The sequence below is a fragment of the Lethenteron reissneri genome, chromosome 49 (assembly GCF_015708825.2).
Source record: "Lethenteron reissneri isolate LAM-NWPU_2019-01 chromosome 49, ASM1570882v1, whole genome shotgun sequence".
Classification (NCBI taxonomy): Eukaryota; Metazoa; Chordata; class Hyperoartia; order Petromyzontiformes; family Petromyzontidae; genus Lethenteron; species Lethenteron reissneri.
The window spans coordinates 7858896-7882423 of record NC_083827.1 but is presented as its reverse complement, the minus strand read 5'-3'; the positions used below and the strand labels follow the sequence as shown (position 1 = coordinate 7882423).

Genomic DNA, 23528 nt, shown 5'->3' with positions numbered 1-23528 from the left:
TCAGATGAAGACATAGCGTGGCACCCGGTGTTGAGGTTACTTCTTCAAATCCACGCAGGTACAATGTTACCTCCGCACGCCATCGCGCGCGCTTGCAGACAATCTGCCGAGCAGAGGTCGCAACCGGGTACCCAAAACCCGTACCCTACCCGATACCCGGCCGGGTTCGGGTACCCGTTTGCGACCCTGGTGCGGCCGGGTACGGGTAGGCCGTGAGTCAGTGGTGAGTAACTGTTTGTCACTCATTTCCTAACCTCTTGTCTCTTCTCACAATTCAAGTTCCTAGAATCAACCCACCCACGCCTGCAACATGGCTTCATCCCTGAGGTCGCAATCAGGTACCCGATACCCGTACCCAACCCGTACACGGCCGGGTACGGGATCAAAACCCGTTTGCGACCTCTGCTGCCGGGAGGTTGCGGTGCCAGGTCAACGTCGTGTTAACAAGCGGGGGAGCGGAGACGTCCGTCGGACACTCTCCGAGATTAAAGGGGGAGCGTGCTGGGCATTGTGGGCTACGATGGGCGCAGGCCCCGCTCGGTAAGAAACCCTTTTAAGAAAACTTCTTTCGAAAATCACCACATTCAACATTCCACAATTGATTTCCCTCTCTGTCTTGGCGGCATCAAATACTCTTAAAAAAAATAAAAGCTGTCCATATAAAACGTGATCGACGGAATATATTGATAAAAGTGTAAAAGAGCACAAAGGGATGTAAAATAAAATTGATGTCCAAGTCTTTGAATAGCACTCTTAGAAAAGGACTACGTCCTTTGTAGTGCCTAATCATCGGCGCTTTGATTAACAACATTTTCTGTAGCATTGTTAGAATGTTGTGCTGACCATGAAGTCATGCTGACGAGGAACAATAGCGGGTCGTGCTGTGTACTTCCGCAGAAATCCAAATTCCTCTCGCGCCGGAGCAATTTTGTATGAAAGTGTCTACAAAACAAGGTTCAACCGCAAATTGATGAAAACAGAAGTGCACGTTTGTGTTTGTTTTGTGCAATGAAATAAGACCAACTGAACCGTGCAGCAATGAAATGGATCTCAATTTTGCAGTCTGGCCCGAAAAAAACAAAATCATCACCGCGATTATCTGGGGCACTCCCTCCACACTTTCAATCGGTGTTTCATCATCACCACGTGCTCCATTTGACCGATGGTGAAGCTAACCCGAATCTCATCTGTTACGATCCCCCGTTGGGATCAAAGGTTGGGATCAAAGGGAGTGTAAAAAAAATGAAAGCCTGATATTATCCGAAACAAGTAAATGGATAAAAAAAAAACCACAGCAAACGCTGCGCATCCTTCCTACGGCTCGAAAGCTCAACCGTGCTGCTCCTCCCATAGCTTTTCTCACCCTTCTCCGCGTTGTAAAATTTTAAACGCTGTCGGATTTTATTCATCGTGTTTAGAGGGTGGGGGGGGGGGGCGTTACTTTCAGCTGGGTGCCGAAGCGCACCGATGTGTCTGTACGGCTCTGCTCAGCCGGATGGATTAACGCGAGCTGGCAACAACGTATAAATGTGTCTTATACATATTCTTGGTTCTTTGGGTAAAGTCACGTAGATAGAAAAAAAAATACATTGAAAATAAAAAGCAAAAAAACATGATACAAATAGTAAAATTAAATAAAAAATAGAAAATAATAAAAGCAAAAAACCCACGGGTCTTATAATTAAACTTTTTGGTTTTTTTGGTGGGTGCGTTGGCGGGCGGCACTGGCGGTCGGCCGCGGGTCGCTTGTTCGACAATAAAATTGTTACAGTCAGCGGTTGGAAGATTAACAGTTCCATCACTTTGAAAGAAAAAAAATGCCGAGCAGGAGAAAAAGTCTCCCTCCGCCCCCCGTCCTGAATAACTTGAGCAACGACTCCTAATAATTGTACAGATCACAGTGTAAAAACTCAAAAAATAATTTAATGCAGTCAAAAAAACACACGCATATGTGTATACAAATATCCCACGCATAAACTCTAGCATAATTTTGGGGGAAGTTCTGTTAGCGAGCACCTATGAAGGCCAGCATGGCACACGAGGGTGAAGGGGGGGACATCACTCCCGACCGCCTTTGTATCCCCAGTGGGCGATGTTTGTGCTTGAAACCGAATCGACCGAGTGGAGGCCCAGTACTGGTTCAGATAATCGTCATTGGTGTTGCAGATGTGTGTGTGCAGATGTGTGTGTGTAGATGTGTGTGTGCAGATGTGTGTGTGTGCAGATGTGTGTGTAGATGTGTGTGTGTGTAGATGTGTGTGTGTGTGTGTAGATGTGTGTGTGTGTAGATGTGTGTGTGTGTAGATGTGTGTGTGTGCAGATGTGTGTGTGTGTAGATGTGTGGGGAATCGTAATGGTTTGTGCGCTGGCACTACGTTGTTTGGTGACTTTGATTCGTCAAACGGGTTCTTAACGCAGCGAGCCAACCGCTTTGCTTTTCCGCTCCCCAGAGTGTGTATGTATTCATGTGTACACAGACACAGAAATCCCCCGTTAGGTACTAGAGAGCGTGGGAGGGAAATTCCGTTCGTGAGTGTAATGTTAAGCCTTTGAGAGACTGGGTGGACCGCAAAAAAATCATGCCCATTCACATTTTTCCTCGGTACTGACGCCAGCACAAGCCTCGTTCCGTATTAAATTTAAGGCCAAATTCGAACTAACGAAGGACAAACCAGATTCAAACAACCATTTGCCACTCATTTTGATCACCATGGCCGAGACTTGAACTCTACACACAACGCGACGCGATAACCACGACGTGACAAAGAGGGCTGCCCCCATTTGGACATCACGGGCCATTGGATTAAGCGCTGTTAAGTGTCCACAAGGGGATGGTGTTGCCAGAAACAAACCCGGCCACCTACGTTTGCCCAGAGCTGATGTTTACCTAAGCACACTTTAGATGTCCCCATTTCATGTTAAGTTGACCTAGAAGACGTTTTGGATGTCACCGATGAGTTTGGCCACGAATCAAAGTCACCAATAAACGTAGTGCCAGCACACAAACCATTACACTTCCCCACACATCTACACACACACAACATCTGCAACGTTATCAAACTCTAATGACGAGGCATTTCAATGAGGAAATCTTTTAAAAATATTCCTTCCGCTCACAACACAGCAAGTGAATCGCGCATGTAAGAACTGATTGATGACAATTCATGTAAAAGATATGCAAATGTCACATTTGAGCTAACGGAGCAAAATACGGCTGCTCAAACAAGACAAAATGGAGAAACAACAGAGACGGACCATGTTTTTCTTTCTTTGTTTCTTGAATCGAAGAGCGATCCAGAATCTCGACAAATCGCCGAATAAGTAAGAGACACTGAATAGTTTACGCACCCAGTGAAAGACAATTTTTCCACATCATCCCCCTCCATTCAGAGTCCCAATGGTAAACATTGTGGCCAGAATGCCAATCGGTGTTGGACCCGATGACAAGCCTGAGGTGTGATTCACGATGGTCCTATCGCTCTGACCAAGCTCCAAGTCTCGGGGGGTGATGGGATTTGGCGGCACGCGTGAGCGTGCGTGCGCTTGCGACAGCAGTCACAGCTCTTGCTGCAGTTCCGTCAAGGCGGCCGTGAGACGCCGTATCTTCTCCTCGGTGGACTTCTTGCCGCTGGCTGTCTCGCGTAGCAAAGCGCGCATCTCCTCCTCCACCCTCTGGACCTGTGAGAGAGAGGGGGGGGGGGGGGGAAACACACACCCCCAAAAAACACAGGGATGACAAATCATGCGTACCGTAATTACGCCACCACTACCATAACTGTACAGCGCCACTTTTATTAACCTAACTCGTTATATTCCTGGTTCTTTCGGTAAAGTCACGTAGAAGGGAAATAAAAAAAAATGTTTATTTCCCTTCTACGTGACTTAATAATAAGAAAAATTATTATTTTACTATTTCTCTTCTACGTGACTTCACCGAAAGAACCAATAATTTGAATCCCTGCAGTCACGAAAGCTTTAAATCGAAATCTAACTCGTTATCTCAACCACCGTCATCTAAAGTACAATTGTATAATTGCTGCAAAGCGCCTTGGAGGGAGGCATTATATAAATCTACATAGGATGAAATTCTGCAACGATCACCAACACGCATTTGCCCACGGAAGCGTTCAGCGATATTACCGTGACGTTCCGTGCCGCACAACGAAATAAAGTCACATGACGTGTGACGTCATGAGATGAAACAGGATTGATGACGGTTTGTTTTTGATATAGGGATCCTGTACACCAGGGTATCTCAGAGCAATTTACATCACATTTCATCTTCAACATTTGAAAGGGCGCTTCACCCAGTGGCAGCTCTCTCTCTGTGAGCAACAGGGTGACCCCTGGCCTGCAATCGGGCATTCGTCTGCCAGGAGGGGGCGACGATTGCGATGTACAGTCCCAATTGAGCAATTCACAGTTCATTTTCGAGTTGGGCGAATTTGGAGGTCACAAGTATCGAGGTCAAGGGGTGGCCTGGCGCGTGAAATCATTGCCTTTGCAGAAAAGGAGAGTTCTTTTCGAGCTAGTGTTTTTTAATCGGCAAGTTTTGGGCAACCTCTTGATCCATTCGGCCAGTTTTACACAGGCAAAGTTTCCTAATGGTAACGAACACTGGTTATCGTGACCCACCGCTACAGACAGACGGACGGACAGGTCTCATGCATCAACGCATTCAACCGAAGTTGGAAAGCGTAAAAAAAAAAAATTCCCAACACAATTCCCAACACGCGGAGACGGCACGGAGGTGTGACGGCGGTGGCAGCTGTTGGCTTGCATCGCCGCGGCTGTCCCCAACGTAGGAGGCGGCGAGTCAAAGGCGTTCCGCACACGCGCATTATTCATCTTGCGTCGGATGCCTGCGCAATGCATCGGGGTGGAGGTCGGGATTGGTGGATTGTGGTTCTCGATTCACGTGCTGGCCCAAAGTTCCACTCGGAGATAAAAAAAATAACCCGTAATAACAAAGTTTTTTACTATAAATCCTTTATATGCGTGGCATCGGTTTTATTTTATTATTCATTTCTGTTTTTCTTGAGTAAGAGTTTCATTTTTATCACATTGGTATTTTAAATTAAATATCAAATATTTTTTTTCCTAAAAAGTGTAAAATTTTGGAAAAAAAATTTCACGAAAATTAATTGTCACGCACAACGAGTCTGTGTACAAAATGTCAGCTCGATTGGATCACGGGAAGTGGGTTAAAAAACGACCGAAATATTTGCACGGTCGTAAGCGCGCAAGCAAGCAAGCAAGTGAACTTAATATAAAGGATTTAAAAAGGCGGCCGGGAGGCAGCCACGTGTCTCCTCCTCCTCCGTGGACTTCCCGCCGCCGGCCGTCTCACGGAGCAAAGGGCGGCCATCAAAGGGCGGCCATCTCCTCCTGCGCGCATCGCCCGCCTCGTTTTTTCTTTTGCGTTTAGTTTGTTGTCCTTCCCCGGCAACTGGCTACGTACGGTGCCGAAAGAAGTTCAACATACTTACATATACACACACACACGCGGTCTCGGCGGCTGAACGGGGGGGGAGGGGGGGGGCCGTCGTACCGAGAGATTGGCGGCCTCCACCTGGCGCTGTCCGTCTGTGGACACACGCGCCAGCTCGGCCTGGAGTGCGGCGTGGGCGCTCTCCAGCTGCCGCCGGAAGGCGTCATCGGCCTCTCGGAGCTTGTCGAGGGCCGCCCTGGCGACCGCGAAAAAGTTGCGCGTAGAAACATTCACGTGTGCAGTTAACTGTCAATTACCTGGAGTAATGGGGGGGGCACACGGCTGATACTCTCGGATCGAACACAGGCTGCGATCAAACCGGGCTCCCGAGTGTAGCGCGGTGATGGTCACAGTCTGGACACCCAAGGACTGCACAAATACCCATCGCGATTCGTTTCGTTTCACACTTAATGTGGCCAAAGTGCTGCTTTCATAATGAAAAATATTGGTTTCACCATCACGTGACGATACAGGACTCTCAGTGGCGGAGCGTGTTGGAGAGTGCTGCTCCCTACTTGTGAGGAGCGGAAATCACTTAAAAGGATCTCACAGGTAGGTCTGTGATATCCGCTTCCATCAAAGGGTCGCACTGCTCTGCTTCATTCTTCTAAGACACAAGTCCCCCACGTGTGTGGGGTCGGATTGCTCAGATTTCCTCCGTCCATTTGCTTCTATCCTGTGGATCATCTCTCGTCACGTCCACCGCCGTCCTCTCATCTCGCTCCACCGCATCCTCCCATCTCTCCCTCTCCTCCTCCTGCCCTGCACCCGTGGCGTCTCCCCCCCCCCCTCGCAAGCCTTCTTTGTCTCTCGTCAACACGTGCCCAAACTATTTAAGCCCTAACTCTCCCTTGTCCTCTCAACAAAATTCGTAACCACCCCTAAAGGCTCTGAAGGTCTTCATTGCACCACCTTTCCTTGCACTGTGAGAGACCCAACATTGAGATTTCATCTCATGGCATGGTGCCGAAAGGACTATCGAGATAAATGTGGAAGAAATTATGTATATATTTTTATTATTTATGTCACCGGCAGCAACAAAGAAACGATCCTTCAAATAGCCTTAACATGCTGTTGGGGAGTATCACCTATCAAGGCCAGCATGGCACACGAAGGGGGGGGGGGTGGGTGGCCAGCATCACGCCCGACCACCTTTGTCTTCCCAGTGGCGATGTTTACTGCACCAGGTACTCATTTGAGGCCGTGTGAATATAGGCGAGGCCCAGGACCGGTTCAAATAATCGTCACCGGTGTTGGCCGTGAGCGGGAATCGAACCTGGGTGGCCGGGTTCGTGGCGCAGCGAGCCGACCGCGACACCACCGCTCCCCAGTACCAACCCACACACACAGGCACGCACACACGCACACACGCACACACAGGCACGCACACACGCACGTACATGCATGCACACACGCACGCGCACGCACGCATACGCTCACGCACACACACACACACACGCAGGCGCACACTCGCACACACGCACACACGCAGGCGCACGCACGCACACACGCTCGTACGCACACACGGAGGCGCATTCACGCACACGCGCGTACTTGTGCGCTTTGATCGCCTGGTCCCTCTCCTGCTGGAGCCGAGCCTCCTTGGCGTCGAAGCCCTCCTTCATCTGCCGCACCTGGCCCTCGAGCCGCGACAGCAGCTGAGCCTTCTCGCTCCACTTGCGGTTGCTCGCCCTGCCGACCGGCGGCACAGACGCGACGGGCGAGGGGGGGGGAGGGAAGAGGAGACGCAGTGAACGCGGCGAACTTCGAACTCCGACGGACGTGCGTTTGGCAGTGCCGATCCGGCGCGGGCGGGGGGGGGGGCCGAGCAGATTTTCCTCCCGTCTGCTTGTGGGAATTAAATGTCTCCTCGTGATAGCGTTCATATCGCTATGACCAAATCACCCGCAACACGCACCCCCACCCCCCATCCTCACCAACCCCACCCCCCTCCCCGATCTCGCCAGACCTGGGAAGGTAAGCAGGACAGAGCCTGGGTAGTGCTTGGATGGGACCCACTGCCATGCATTTAGTAGATTGTTATAGGCATCTGCGGGGCTACGTACGTATGTTGAACTTCTTTCGTGCTGAGGTTGTGGGCAGCATCGGGCGCAGTGTGCCCAACATCCATCGTTGCACTCTATTGATAATAATCATTTATTTATCCGGAAGTACCACGCTGAGTTGCAGAAGGGTCCTGCTGTGACACTGGGGTTTGTATTTTAAGATCTTTTTGAGCCAATTGATGACTGCTCATACGCGCGAGAGAAAACCGGAGCGCCGGGAAACGACCACTTGTCCGTTTCCGCTTTTTAGCCTTCCTCCAGCCGAAAGTTGACCACCAGATGGACTGGCCTATGGCACCGGGCTCCGTCTTCAGCAGGACAGGTTTCCCTCGCCCCATGCCGGTTCGCTTTGTGCGATTTCGCGTCTATGCGGTCAACCTATTTCTACGCAAAAAAATCGCTATATCGTGCGTTTTGAGTTCACTCTATACGGAGCTATGCGGGTCGGTCATGGGACGACATTTTGAGTGTACTGTGTGTAGTGTGTGTGTGTGCGTGCTGTGTGTGTACTGTGTGTGTAGTATGTGTGTACTGTGCGTGTGCTCTGTGTGTGTGTGTGTACTGTGTGTGCGCTGTGTGTGCGCTGTGTGTGTACTGTGTGCACTGTGTGTGTAGTACGTGTGTACTGTATGTAGTGTGTGCTGTGTGTATACTGTGTGTGGAGTACGTGTGTACTGTGTGTGCACTGTGTGTGTACTGTGTGTACTGTGTGTGTACTGTGTGTAGTGTGTGCTGTGTGTATGTGTGTACTGTGTGTGTACTGTGTGTGCGTGCTGTGTGTGTGCGTGCTGTGTGTGTACGTGACTCGGCAGGCTGTCTCTTCGCGCGGTTTCGATTTGTGTGCCCTTTTGTTGGCACAAAGCAGAACGGTGCAGACTGCAACCACATTAGCAAATGCAACTTTGATCCTTACCCGTATATCGACAGTTACATTTTAATGTGCAATGTTACCGAGGGACGACTCTGTGTGTCGTCTTGGTGTGGCCTGGGACTCTTGTTGTTGTGTTGCTGCCTTGCCCAAGCTTGCATTATGTGTGGGAAAAATCGGCAGGAATGCATGTACTTGTGCGATTTGTACTCGCGTAATTAATTTATTGAAAGCCTTTATTTATTTTTCGTGACCTGCTCACCTTTTCCCCGTTGTCGCTGCTGCTGCTGTAAGTCGCTGAAAACTCCCGACGCCTACTGGACCATCCGTGAAAAAGAGGAGCTTTGCAGCTCAAATCGGATTCCTCCTCCTGTCGAAATAAAGGTTTCCCCCGATTCCGGAATGCATCCTCCGATGAAAAAACCTGCACTTGCGAGTTGTCCGGCACGCAGCCCCATGTCCACGCAACGGCACCGTCAATCCAAGCTCTCCTGGGTCAGCCTCGCTCTCCCGGCACAGAGAGTCAGAGGTCGCAATCGGGTACCCGATACCCGTACCCTACCCGATACCCGGCTACTTACGGTACCCGTTTGCGACCCTGGTGCGGCCGGGTACGGGTAGGTCGTGAGTCACTGGTGAGTAACCGTTTGTCACTCATTTCCCAACGTCTTATCTCTTCTCACAATTCAAGTTCCTAGAATCAACCCACCGGCGCCTGCAACATGGCTTCATCCCAGAGGTCGCAATCGGGTACCCGTACCCATACCTTACCCGTACCCTACCCGTACACGGCCGGGTACGGGTAGGGTACGGCCGGGTACGGGTACCCGTTTGCGACAACAGGTGCGGCCGGGTACGGGTAAGGAATAAAAACCCGTTTGCGACCTCTGCAGAGCATTGAGGGCGCCACGGTGGCGAGATGTGAACTACCTCGTCTGGTATACAGGAGGTCGCGGGTTTGATCCCGGCCCTGACGCCTGGAAATTTGGAGTTTGCGTGTCCTTCCCGTGACCGCGTGGATTTTTCTCCGGGTCCTCCGTTTTTTTCCCCCCCACATTTAGAATCAACGTCACGCGCTCAGAGAGGATTTGGCTGCTCGAAATTTCCACGTGATAAGCCCACTTCGTCGAGTTATCATTTGTGATTGGCAGGTCGCTTCTGAAAAATAGTTGAGTTTATAACTTAGTTTTAAGTTACCATCTTTCTCTGCCCCTGCAGCCTCCGCGTTTCCGCAAAACGTGTCCCAGGAGATATCATCTCTCTCTTCTTGATCGACTCAAGGAACCTCGTTTCATCAGAAATTGATTCGCTTGTCCGGCGCGGGGCTCTCCAGAGAACCCTCGGCAATGCAGAGGAGGGTACATTCAACTCCAAGGCCTCGAGATCGTCATTTCTTCATCTTTCCTGAGTGAGGAATCCCTTGCGTCCATACAAAGCTACCCGCCACACAAGCGCTTGTGTAACAATTGTAATAACAGCAGGAGCAACAACGCCCGCCCATCTAACCCAAGTAAAAATCCTCAATGATTCTCAAGGCGACTTCAGGACGGTTCTGAATTGGTGTGTTCGAACAATTCCTCTAATTATTGTTAGGGTCATGGAGGGGTTGATGAAGGGGGGTGTGTGGGAACGGGGGTGGGGGGGGGGCGGTGGGAAGTTGTGGCTTGAATGGGGTCCCTGGTGGGTTGCGTGCCAGTCGATGGGGGGGGGGGGGGAAGAGGGGGGGTGGGTGTTCCGACATGCCATCACCGCCCCCGCGTGATGGCTTGCTCGCCCCCTTGCCCGCCTGCTCGTCCGCCTGCCCGCCCGCCCGCGCGCTCGCCAGCTCACTCACTCATGCTCAAGCGTGGCCCGTCCCAGCCGGTCGCGCGCCTCCTCCAGCTCCAGCTCCAGCTGCTCCTTGCGGTCGTCCAGGCGCTCGGCGCGCTCCTGCAGCTCCCGGCCGGCGGCCGTCTGCTCCGCCAGACGCGACTCCATCTCCCGCCGGGCGGCCAGACTCTCGTCCCGCGCGCGCCGCACCGTCTCGTCCCGCTCTTGCAGGCCCTGCCGGCGTTGGGCAGCGCGGAGGGAGAGGAAAACGGACGACCGATGGGTGACCTTTCTTCAAGGCTGGGTAGGACACTATCTGGACGGGAAGTTCGATGTTGCGAGTGTGGCCAGGTGGCTCAAGAGGTCCGAGGGCTCAGCTGGAACCGCTGAGAGTTCTGAAGGTTTTGGCGGACCTGGCGCTTGGTTTATGTGACAGGCAGTTTGACAGGAAACATCAATGTTGTTCGTGGCCGGGTGGCAAATATGGGTTTTGTGAACATCAGTCATCAGCCACGATCAGCTGACTGCTGCAGGAAGGCCTCCCCGAGCTGTTACCCCTACTAATTAAAGCGACATGGCGTAGGCCTGGTGGCTCAGAGGTCACAATGCTGAGTTGGCATCGCTAAGATCCTGTGTACGATTCCACGTTTTCAGCCACCGGTGATTAACCGAGGCTCTCAAGTGCAGTGAGCTAACGACGTCAGGCACATCACTAATGACTGCACGATAAAACTCCCCCCCCCCTCGCCTTCACATGCAATTTCTCTTTGCAATTAATATAGATAAAATCCCAGCTCTGAGAATTAAAAAAATATCACGTTTCACTGTCATGCAATTCCAAACGAATTAGCACAGCAGAAAGACAACTGGGCACCGGGAGGGGATGATGAGCTCCCAGCAGGTTCGAGTGGAGTGGGGGGGGGGCTGCTTTTATCTCCTGGTACGCGCCGCGCCACCATTACGCACCAGATGCCGTGTCTTTCATGCTCACGACGAGTGCAGCGTCGCGGCTGTCGCAGGGGCGGCGCGCCGAGCAGAGAGAGACCCAGAGGCTGTCGCAACGTATGTACGGATGTGTGTATGTATGCACGTGTGTTGAACTTCTTTCGCAGCGTATGCACCCAACCGTGCCAATCGGAGGTGCGGGGGAAGAACAACAAACTGAACACAAAAATGCAGTTTGTCAAGCTCGATGATATCAAAGTGCATAGCTGCAGTGGCTTCCTAATATCAGAAGGAAGAGCTTTCCAGACGGCCGCAGAAGCGCATCCGAAAGCGCCGTGCGATGCGGTGACCGTCTTTGTTCGATGGCCAGTCAAAATCCGCTGCTGCGAGGATGAGCGTAGTTAGCGTGGTGGTTTACGCTCCGTGACGAGATCAGCGAGGCGTTGTGGCTCATTTGCGGCGAGCAATTTGTGTGCAACGAGCGCGGCCTTCTCACGTGTTCGTTCAGCAGCCAACGCAGCTTGGCGAGCACTGGACAGACACGGTCGGATCTTGCAGCGCCCTGTCACGGCACACGGCTGAAGCGACGAGGGGATCAGCTCTAGCCGAGGCAATCGCGCGATTCTACATTTTGCCTTATATTTTAAATGCTGGCTATTCCAGTTTCAGAAAAGTCACTTGGTTTTTCATTTGAGCGAAGGCTTTAGAAAGCATGAAAGCGTTTTTCAAGCGTTGTTTATCCACGCATTGCTATCACAACGACAGACGATTACTGCCGACTGATTATCGCCAGTTTTGTGATCATGCTGCCACAGCGGTGAAATGGTGAGCGCACCTTGCTTGCGATCCAGAGGTTTGCCGGTTCGACCTTCCAAAATAGTGGTGCAGGTTCATTTAAATTTCGATTTAAAGCTTTCGTGACTGCAGGGATTCATCTTCTTGGTTCTTTCGGTAAAGTCACGTAGAAGGGAAATAATAAAATAATAAAAATAAAACATAATTAAATAATTCTCACGACGTTTCATTCAGACGCTGTCTTCCCGATAGACCTGTTCTTCACCTGAGGACGGCTGCTTGCGTTGTGGCCGAAACGTCGTGAAAATTATTTTATAATGTTGTATTTTATTATTTCATTATTTCCCTTCTACGTGACTTTAGCTAAAGAACCAAGAATGCAGGTTCATTTAATCACCCCTCACCTCTGTTCACCCAGCAGTATAAATGGGTAACACCACAGTTTATCTATTATAAGGCTGCGTGTGGTTACTCTCAACTCGCACTCAGAAGTCTGGCCAATGCAGAATAAATAATAAAACAAATTAAAAAAATCCCCCTAAAAAGGGGCTCCCCCCCAGAGTTTTCTCGAGCAGAGGCCCTTCTGTCAGCACTGTATAAATTCACGACCATATACAGTATATCTTAAATAACAGACACATTGTAGTGCATTGTTTCAAATGCAAAGCAGTACAACTGGCAGGTATGGATGCGAGTGTACAGTTTAAAATTAACGAAGCTGCGATAAAACGTTTAACCTTGTGCTTCAGGAAACACGGCGCCTAATGACGAATGATGCCATCAAAAGCCTGCGCTCATATTTTCCCGAGACAGCGCAATGCGAGGAGAAATTAACCCTTTCCGAGATGTCTGCAAGATTGCAGCGTGGGTCCTGTTCACCGCCTGAATATCGCAACGCGTGAGCGTTTCAACGTTAATTTTACAGCTAGGAACAACAGTTCAACACTGCCCACCAGGGATTATTTGTCTGTCGTGCATAGCCCCTCCCAAACATGTAGTACGCCCCTGGATTGGTTGAAGTGCGTCACGTGACCGCGAGCTTTCTGTCGTGCACGAATGCGCTGTCCAACCAAGTTCCTACCTGCCCACTCCAAAGGAACGTGTTATTTAGAGGCGTAGCGCCGATGTTTTTGAAGACACTGCACTCACCGCAGAGAACCGTAGCGGCACGACTGCATTGTATGACAGCTGGAGCCAAACTGTGCCACACGTCCTCCCGCATGGCCTTGTGGGAGCTGCGGTACCAATAATGCTAGAGATTTTTTTGGATTACGTTTCAATGACGTACACATATATCATCGGAACAGGAAAGGGTTAAATGAACCTTTATTTATACACCGCCTGACACCAGCCAATACGTTACCCAGGCCCGTTTAGATCATGAGGGTGTTTTAATAAAATGGGAATAAAATGAAGAGCGGTGATTCTAGCGATCGCACAAAAACAAAGATCCCACGTATAGCCTGTAACAAGCAAGTGCTGTTGTGAGCACCTATGAAGGCCGGCACAGCACACGAGGGGGGTAAGCAGCCAACACCACACCCGGCCGCCTTTGTCTATCCAGTGGTGATGTCTACACACCGCACTAGGTACTCATTTGAGGATGAGTCGACCAAGCGGAAGCCCAGGACCGGTTCAGATAATCATCACTGGTGTTGGCTGTGAGTGGGAATCGAACCCGGGTCGCCGGGTTCGTAGCGCAGCGCGCTAACCGCTACCCTGCCACACGTGCACACACGTGCACACACGTAGTCTTTTTTCACCATGAAATAATTATCTACATATAAGGTGTCAGTTCTGATAAAATACCGAGCAGCGTCTCTGCAATTGGCACTGCCGGCACACAGGATTAGGAGATAAATTACAGATAAATTAAAACCGGCTTTCATTGGGCCTGCAAAGAGTGTTTTAGACCCCAATACGTCATGCACACCCCGCTACAATTACAGTAATTGAAATCTGCACTAAATTTGACAAAAGGCTGCGACTAACATCCAGTGGTGGGGGTGCTAATCGAAGCCTTAGGGCCCCCCCCCCCCAAGCGGCTCAAGGCGTCTCCACGATTCACGAAATGAAAAAAAAACAGGTGAACTAAATATCAGCTTGAATACATATGACAACAGAAAAAAAAAAGAGTTGATTAACATAAACACATTAATATCTCTCACCGCGATCGTCTCTCATCAAACTCTCTTTCGTCATCTCGTGTAGGAGCTTATACAGGGGGGCGCTTCAAAAAAATGTGAACACTTCTGAGAATTTGCAATACCACGAGAAATGTACCCTCCTCCGGGCTCTGGAGACCACCTGGAGAAGATTCCAGGCACGCGTTGACAACGATGGCGAACGAGTAGAGACTCTGACCTTTTAAAGCTAGTAACGTTACATTTGTTATCATGTTACAGTGTGTTATTATCCTTCCTTTGGCCATTAAAAACGATAGTCCCATATAAGCGACGGAACGACAACCGCTAGCGGCTCAGATTTGGGGCCTCTACCCAGGATGGGGGGGGGGGGGGCCGGGTGGGGGGCCTTGCCTCCTTGAGCTTGCGGATCGTCTCCGTCTGGTCGTCCAGGATCTTGGTCTTAATCTTGAGGGCGTCCGCGTCGCGCTCCGCTTGCTTGCGCAGAGAATCCGCCTCGGCCTGGAGCGACTCAATCCTCGCCTCCATCCGCCCGCGGTCCTGGGAGAGCGCCGCTCCTGGAACATTCAACAACAACAAACAGACGTGGTCAATGTAATCATCATCGTCGTCGTCGTCGTCATCAGCATCATCTTTGATCGACTGAGTTCTGGTTGAAGGTGTCCCGCCCCCCCCCCCCACCCAAGCCGTCGCCAGTTCTCCAAGGTCTCGCGGTGCGGTAGTCCATACAGCGATTTGTACACGTGCCGATTTTATCATCGCTCCCCGTTAGTCTCGACCACCAGCCGCCAAACCCCCTTACAGCGACGCATCCTTCCCATAGCCCACTGAATAATTTTTCAAAACAAAGCGACTTTCAGAGCCTCATCAGCAGACATGAGGCATGTTAAACACACGCTGCTGGGCTTGCCAGATGACAAGACGCATCTGCCGTTTCCACACAGCCCGATCGGCACCGGGGGGGGCTTGGCAAGCGGTGTCAACATGGCGACGAGATGTTAACCACCTCGCCTGGTATACAGGAGGTCGTGGGTTTGATCCCGACCCTGATGCCTGTATATTTGGAGTTGGGATGTTCTCCCCGTGATTGTGTGTATTTTTCTCCAGGTCATCCGGTTTTTCGCTCCACATTTATAAACATGCGTTTAGAGTCTAATTTTCCACACAATGGGCCACATTGTTGAGCTATCATTTTGTAGCCAGGTCACTTCTGAAAATGGGCTGTATAGGCTCAGTGGGCCTTACCTGAAATAGTTCAGTTTAATAGTTTATCTTCTTGGTTCTTTCGGTAAAGTCACATAGAAGGGAAATAATAAAATAATAAAACATAATAAAATAAAAAAATTCTTATTTTTATTATTTCCCTTCTACGTGACTTTACCGAAAGAACCAAGAAGATGAATCCCTGCAGTCACGAAAGCTTGCCCTGCAGGCTGTTGGGGCATGTGCTGTTAGTGCGCGCCTATGAAGCAGGGCTGAACGATGAATCGATTTCAAATCGAAATCGCAATTTGAAACAATGCGATTAGCTAATCGTGATGGCTGCGATTTTTTGCGATTTGAAAAGTCCAATTACTTTCTTATTGGAATTGTTTTATTTTGTGTTATTGTAACTTTATTTATTTAACTTAACAATTGTTGTGTGTGTGATTGTTCTATTTCAATTAAAACATTTTAATAAATATATGTTGGAAGCAATTCATATCTTGAAAGCTCTCATCCTTGCATTAGAATATATAGAGCAGTTCATAGTTTGATGGTATCATGTGGTAATGCTCCATCACATGTTTTAAATCTATTACACAGTGAATATTGACCTGAAGCTTGACTTTTAAAAAATTTAATCGCAAATCAAATCGCAATATCTGTGAAAAGAAATCGAAATTAGATATTTTCATCTTCTTGGTTCTTTCGGTAAAGTCACGTATAATGGAAGTAATAAAATAATAAAACAAAACATAACAAAATAATTCTCAGGACGTTTCGGCCACAACACAAGCAGCCGTCCTCAGGTGAAGACGCTGTCTCCCCGACAGACCTGTTCTTCACCTGAGGACGGCTGCTTGCGTTGTGGCCGAAACGTCGTGAGAATTATTTTATTATGTTTTATTTTGATTATTTTATTATTTCCCTTCTACGTGACTTTACCGAAAGAACCAAGAAGATGAATCCTTGCAGTCACGAAAGCTTTAAATCGAAATTTAATAGTTTAGTTTAGAGTTTCACATGGCCCGAACCTTGCTGCGCCAGCTCATGACCCCAGGCGTGCCGCTCGCTCCGCAGTCCGTCCGCCACAGACTCCAGCGCCTTGAGTTGTGACACGAGGTGCGACTTCTCCTTGCGTAGCAACTCCAGCTGCACCGTCCTCCGCTTGTCCTCCTCCGCCGCCCCGTCCAGCGCCTGCGCCTGCCGCTGCGTGACGCACGGCACGGCCAGAGTGACCGTGGGCGGGCAGATTGAAAGTCGGGAGACGCAAGCCGCGATTGATTGGGTGAGAATTTAGAAAAGTTTCCGGGCTGAAGGTTGAAAGGGTCGAGTTGACGCTCCGTCCGTAGCGGGGTAGTACTACATGGCGGGGGATGGGGGAGCTGATGTACCATCGAGGCAACCCATCGGACTGACCGACAAATATAACTACAACACAGTGCAACACAACACGAAATATGTAGAGTTAGTGATTTTAGTTTTGGTTGGTCCGTATAATAAAACATATATACACAGCATACTACACACGGTAATACATTATGTATATGCACGCAACAAAGGATGACTTATTTTTTTCATACGTATATTTGTAACGCATTTTGCAGCTTTCCAGACTTTCAGCTATGAAATAGACCAGGGATCCCCCCTCCTCCTCCCACCGACTATTGCTGCGGCTAGCCGGGTAAATAAAAAAAACAATGTAATTACGCTAACAACATCAACAGAGGACGTGCGAGCTGGCGATTTGAACGCGTGACCTGCGGGTCGCGGAGCGCGGCGCTGATCGCAAGCCGCGGGGGGGAGTGGGTGGGGATCCAATTTCACCGGCTGCGGATTACAGGTGTGCGCGCGCTCACCTAAATTTGGTGTTTTTTTTTCCCTTCCCATTCCTGTACTTTTGTCAACTGGGACACGAACGGGCTGGCGCACGCAAACAGAGACATCGTACGCAGTATTTTACAACCTCCGTAATTTAAAAAAAAAAAATCGTTGGCCATTACCAAGGCGCGGGGCTACGTGCTGTTTGCATCAATGCGATAAATGAAAATTGCCCAGTCTGTTGACCTATGAAATGTTTAAGGGTGAGGGGGTGTGGGAAGAATAAGTGAAAATGTAAGTCTTGGACATTCACAAAAGAGTTTTAAAAAATACTGCTGGTCTTAACAAAAAGTCTGGGTAGTCACAGCAGTCTACCGAGCAATGCAGTAGAATTTAAAGATTTCACTTCCGAGTGTCTCAGTGCGCCGAGTCGGCACCGCCGGGAGCCTGCGAATGAAAACTCGGCAACTGATTGTGCAATGAATGGACGGCCACAGCTCAGTCTGATTGGAATGAGAGAAACAGCTCAAAATCACGGCAAGTGAGTGCGGATTATTGCCAATTGACAGGGCACCAACAGTAATAGATCTGACGTCATCGTCCGGAGCCATTATCTCGCACAAGGTGTGTACGTGCTGCTACCTGCGCGGGTCGCGAGTGGAATTTTTTTTTCTTTCCTTCGTGACACGACGCCCGTAAGCAAAGGTGACGCGTAATTTCAAAACGAAGGCGAAAATAAAAAAAATGAAAGAAAACAATAGAAAACTAAAAAATCCACTTCCATTAGCGAAATCATCCAGCACTCGCGTTTGCCAGCACCCACACCAAGAACGCCCTCCCCCGCAACGCTTTACAGAATGATTTATCGTTTTCCAATGCGCATCGTCGCCCATCGGCTGCGCACTTCTGCCTGCTCGCTGCAAAGACGTCGTGGCTGCTTCTCTTTGCGCGACGATTGACCGGGGATGGTGGTGGCTTCATGGTGAGCTCCTCGCTGAGTGCGCCAGCCGGTGTGTGTCTGTGTGTGTGTCAGTGTGTGTGTGTGTCGGCGTATGTGTGTGTGTCGGTGTGTGTGTGTGTGTGTGTCGGTGTCTGTGTGTGTGTCGGTGTATGTGTGTGTGTCGGTGTATGTGTGTGTGTCGGTGTATGTGTGTGTGTCGGTGTTTGTGTGTGTGTGTCGGTCAGTCGACCCGTGGCACCTGGGTCTGCCCCGTGACCTCCTGCCAGCGGGCGTTCGACACTTCACGTGGCCTCAAGGTGCACATGGCCTGGCACAAGCGTCGTGGTGATGTCACCGCCACTTAGTGGCGAATGGCGGTTGTTGTTGTTGTGTGTCGGTGTCTGTGTGTGTGTGTCGGTGTGTGTGTGTGTGTCGGTGTATGTGTGTGTGTCGGTGTCTGTGTGTGTCGGTGTATGTGTGTGTGTCGGTGTATGTGTGTGTGTGTCGGTGTCTGTGTGTGTCGGTGTATGTGTGTGTGTCGGTGTATGTGTGTGTGTGTCGGTGTCTGTGTGTGTCGGCGTATGTGTGTGTGTTGGTGTATGTGTGTGTGTCGGTGTCTGTGTCGGTGTATGTGTGTGTGTCGGTGTCTGTGTCTGTGTCGGTGTCTGTGTCTGTGCATGTCTGTGAGCGTGGGAAGCTGTAGTTAAGCGGTTAGCGCATTGTGCTATGAACCGGTGACCCGGGTTTGAATTGACCCTGAGCATTTCTTTCCTTTTCATATTAATTTCTGTTTTAACTCAACCTTACTTAAAACAATATTAAGTTTTAGAGAATTAAATGGGGATCACAAGACACTTTCACCACCCTGTACAAATGCACACTTCACAACGTGCAACGCACAAGCTGAAGAATTAAACGGTGAATGGTGCGAGGAACGCGATCGCTCTCTCAATGTTTTCTCGCATCAATAAAAACACCGCAAAAGGGGCCCACCTCCCCCAAATTTTCTGCCGAGCATCCAGCAAATCGGCACACAACCAACCCAAAACGACAACAAGAACAACGCCCGGGTCTCCGTCCGCCACCGAGCGGTGGAACTGCTCATCAGCTTCCTCCAGCACAAATAAATATTCAGGTTCTGAATTCCTCACACAATGAAGCCTTCTGGTGTATCCAACAATGAACGCACCGTGGCACTACGGACGCACCACTTACTGTGCGCGCGCCCGGCGCAAGCGTTCCGCGGACCAACCCGTGGTGGGTGCGCGTCATCACGATCCCTTCGCTCACGCACCTTGATGAGCGCACCCGCCTCCTGCCTTGCCCTGGCGAGCTCCGACAGCCGCCCCTTCTGCTCCTTGACCATGACCGTGAGCTCCCGCACGAGCGTGGCGGAACGCCGCTCCTTGTCGCGCGTCGCCGCCAGCTCCGCCGTCTGCTGCGCCAGCTCCTCGGCCGCGCGATCGAACGCCAGCCTCACCTGCCGCCCAGAGTCACGTTGGCCGCGTCACCTCGATTCTCTTCGCTAATTAACGTGCCCAGGCCAGTGAAGCACACGCACGTTGGGGTTAGCTGCCAGGCACGGTCATCGATAAAAGATCCACGCTTATGCTTGCAGTACACCTGGGTGCCACGGTGGCGAGATGTTCACGACCTCTTCCGGTATACAGGAGGTTGCAGGTTCGATCCCGACCCTGAGACGCCTTTATATTTGGAGTGTGCGTGCCTCTCTCACCGTGATCTTTTGGATTTTTCTCCGGGACCTCCGGTTTCCCCCTCACCACTTAGAAACGTGCATTAAAAATAGTAATTGGCTGCAATCAATTGTCATGTAATAAGCCACTTTTTTGAGCTGTCATTTGTGGACAGGTGGTTTCTTAAATAGAGCTACGTAGCTCAGTGGGCCTTACTTGGGAAAATAAAAAAAACACGAACACCTAAAGCTCTTTTGTCAATCCACTGCCGGATGAGAGCGTCGCCATACCGTGCGGGTCACAGGGGTGACTTGGACATACTTCACCACACTGGTCACAGTGCGGGTCGATGAAGGTGGGGAACGTAAACATTGGACTGGAGCACATTACGGTATCACAGTGGTCATTGCCACACTGCCCACTGCTGGAAATGCAGCCCTGTAGCAGCGTGCAACACCTGTTTCATGCATGGCGGGCATCCATTCAAGGCACTATCCAGGCTCAAAGCCTGCTTAGCTTCCGAGATTCAACTAAATCACGTGCATTATGGGTAATTTGGTCATAAGCATACAGCAAACTGTGTGTGTGCATGACTCTACAATGTATGTAAATTATGTGAAAATGTTATGTTAATATCCCGTTTAGGCTAACAGAGCATCCGTAAGTGCTGCATCTCAAGCGTATGCCATCGTGGGTGGCTCCCACTGTTGGCAGTGGCCAACTAAATCCCTCGTAAAGCCTTAACAGACTGTTGGGGCAAGTGCTGTTAGCGAGCATCTAAAATGCCGGCTAGGCACACGAGGGGATGGGTGGCCAGCACCATGCCAGCCCTCCGTTATCTCTTGAGCGGCGATGTTTACACACCGTACTAGGTACTTATTTGAGGCCGAGTCGACCTCGGGGAGGCCTAGGACTGGTTCAGATATAATCGTCACTGGGGTCCATGAGTGGGAATCGAACTCGGGTCCCTGGGTTCATATCACAGAACGCTAACCGCTACACTACCGCTCACCTGTCAGGCCCACGTACACACACACACGTGCGAACACACACGCACCTCCTGATAGCGCGTAGCCTCGATTGACAAGGCTGCCCGAAACTCATCCTCCAGATGGGCGTACTGCAGCGTGAGGGCCTCCACTTTGTCCTGGTGGACACGCAGCGTCTCCGCGTGCCGCTCCTCCACACGGGCCCGCTCGCGGTCCAACGCCTGCTTGAACTCCGGACCGTCGAGTGGCACGCGGCTCTCTATCGCTTTTCTGAAGGGCGACAGACGAAGTGGCGGTGAGATGTCGGCCAAGAACGTGAGATATGGCAACGGCGTGGGACGGCTGTCTTCACTCTGTGATACTGGACATCTGTGAAACGACTGGACATACCTTTATAGGTAATCGAATTCCTCCATTTCAATATATATTCCGATTCTGATTCTAATCGGTGGACAGATCATGCCTGACGATGATGACGTGCTCATGTCAACATGCAACAAGGCTACATGCGCATTTGTAACTCTTGCAGAGCTGTGAGCCATCACTCTGTGTTAGAGAAATTGCCCGCAGAGGGCGATATCACGGAACAATTCCTGAGATCCCTTTAAGTGGCCTATTGTCCAAGTATTTTTCGGTAAAGTCACGTAGGTAAAAAATGAAATTAAAATTAATAAAAAATAAAATAATAAAAATCACGACGTTTCGGAGGCAACACAAGTCTCCGTCATCAGGTGGGACCGTCACAGCCAGATTTGCTGCATCAAGATTTGCTGAGTATGAATCCTTGCAGTCACGAAAGCTTCAAATCTAGAATTATCGTCCAAGTGCTGCACATTCTCACGCGCCCTGCTGCAGCGATGTGTATTGCATGGAAGTGAAGCCTCGATTTTATTTTAAATACCCAGAGTTAGATTTTTTTCAACATTAAATGAAAACTCAATTTAATACCATCGGGATTATTTCACGCAGATGTTAGTGGGACGATCAACGACCTACTGAAGAGATATTTAAACGAGACTTCTGAAAAATCCCCAATTTGCCATTTTATCATTTGCACGGTAAAGACGTACGCTTTGCAAAACCCTGCCAATAGATTGTCACATGAGGCTCGAATAGATATTTCTCATTCGCAGAACTATTATTTCGCAAAATCGAGTATGGTTTTCGTGAACAGTCATTGATGAATGACCCCGAGCTACCGTCTTGCGACGTTTGAGAATCCAGTTTAAAATCGCGGTTGGCCGAATCCTGAATTCGACGCCAGGATCTCAGCGCCGTTGGCCGCTCGGTGTGTTCTGTGGGCAACTGCGTAAGAAATTCCCCCAAGTTCGCACGGACAAAATGTCAAGCAACCAACCACTGACCTCCGAGCCAGCTGGCCACATCTGGAGATGTGGTTCACAAGACAGCGCTGGTGGTTACCAGCGATACGGTGAGCTGAGACAGAGCGTGACAGCAGCAACAAACGGCGACGGCGTCTATAACGGTTAAGTCTGAAGTTGAATGCACACCTCGAACTGCCGGCAGGGTCATCATTTTAATTGCACCAGCAGGATGTGACATCCACCCATTCACATGGGCTCACGGGCTCGAACAAGATAGGGAATGTACGCCCCGCTGCAAAGAAGCGTGTGTTATCCTGCAAGGTTTATGCAGGCACCTTGGGATGTGCAATATCGCACGGACAAGCTCTGGGCCACTCTCCATGCAGGGCCGCTGCTGCCGATATTGGGTTTTAAATTGAAAACAGCGGAGCACGATGATTTCAGCAGCGTTATCAGGGGGCAAAAAGGAACAGAATAAAGCTGCCATTGTAAGTTGCTAGATTTCGTGATTTATTTATTCTTTCTTTGCACAGGCCACATCGCATTCGCGCACGCTCCCAATGACATATTTTAGCATCGGCAAAAGCATTTTTCATTCTTATTTGAATAAGCTGAGCAGTCGCAAAATTACGATAATTATTTTTTCACTGATATTTTAATAGGTATCTCCAGACAGTGACTGAAAATCAGCCAGAGAAATGGAAGCGGGGTCGGGCAGGAGGCACTTGAATCACGACTCGGCGCTTTCACCATGCCATCCACGTTCACGAGTTGGGGGGGGGGGGGGGTCCCAGCAGTATTCTTAAACCTTTCCCCGTTTCCGAGATCGCCTGCAAGTTGCAGTTCCCCGTTCGCTGCTGAATCTCGGAACGCACGAGCGGCTCAGCACTAATTTTATTCAGAGAGACGTAGCGCCGTTGTTTTTGAAGACATTGTACTCTCGCCGCAGAGAACCGTAGCGATACGACCGCAACTCTATGATCCCCTTTCCCGTCAACGATGACGGAGTGTACTCTTTGGTTCTTTCGGTAAAGTCACGTAGGTATAAATTAAAATAAATCACGACGTTTCGGGCGCAACACAAGCATCTGTCATCAGGTGGGGGACAACCACAGCAAGAAACAACTGTTGAAGTGGGCCCACTTGTGTTGCGCCCGAAACGTCGTGATTTAATTTATTATATTTTCTACCTACGTGACTTTACCGAAAGAACCAAAGAGTTTGGATCCCTGCAGTCACGAAAACTTCAAATCTAAATTGATGACAGAGTGGGTTACATGTACATCATCGGCAACGGGAAATGGTTAAGAGGCCGTCAGCTCATACATGTGGAATTTGCGCGAGAGAAATTGCACGACCACCAAGCCGTGCCATGGCAATGGGCTCGTTCCGTGCGAGGTACCCCGTTTTGCTTGCGTCTCCCAACAATGGTGACCGC

The 23528-nt window shown here is 50.0% G+C and overlaps 1 protein-coding gene across 1 annotated transcript in view; it reads right to left on the bottom strand.

The window, feature by feature from the left end:
* Positions 1 to 1430: 1430 nt before the first annotated feature.
* Positions 1431 to 23528, bottom strand: part of LRRCC1 (leucine rich repeat and coiled-coil centrosomal protein 1) — a 62099-nt gene continuing 40001 nt past the window's right edge. Inside the window, exons 13-20 of the mRNA XM_061572099.1 lie at positions 20834 to 21035; positions 19377 to 19562; positions 16356 to 16530; positions 14512 to 14675; positions 10260 to 10468; positions 7046 to 7183; positions 5552 to 5687; positions 1431 to 3678 (exon numbers count right to left, since the gene is read on the bottom strand). Coding sequence (XP_061428083.1) covers positions 3556 to 3678; positions 5552 to 5687; positions 7046 to 7183; positions 10260 to 10468; positions 14512 to 14675; positions 16356 to 16530; positions 19377 to 19562; positions 20834 to 21035 — 1333 coding nt within the window. The 3' untranslated portion in view covers positions 1431 to 3555. The remainder of the gene's footprint in view (positions 3679 to 5551; positions 5688 to 7045; positions 7184 to 10259; positions 10469 to 14511; positions 14676 to 16355; positions 16531 to 19376; positions 19563 to 20833; positions 21036 to 23528) is intronic.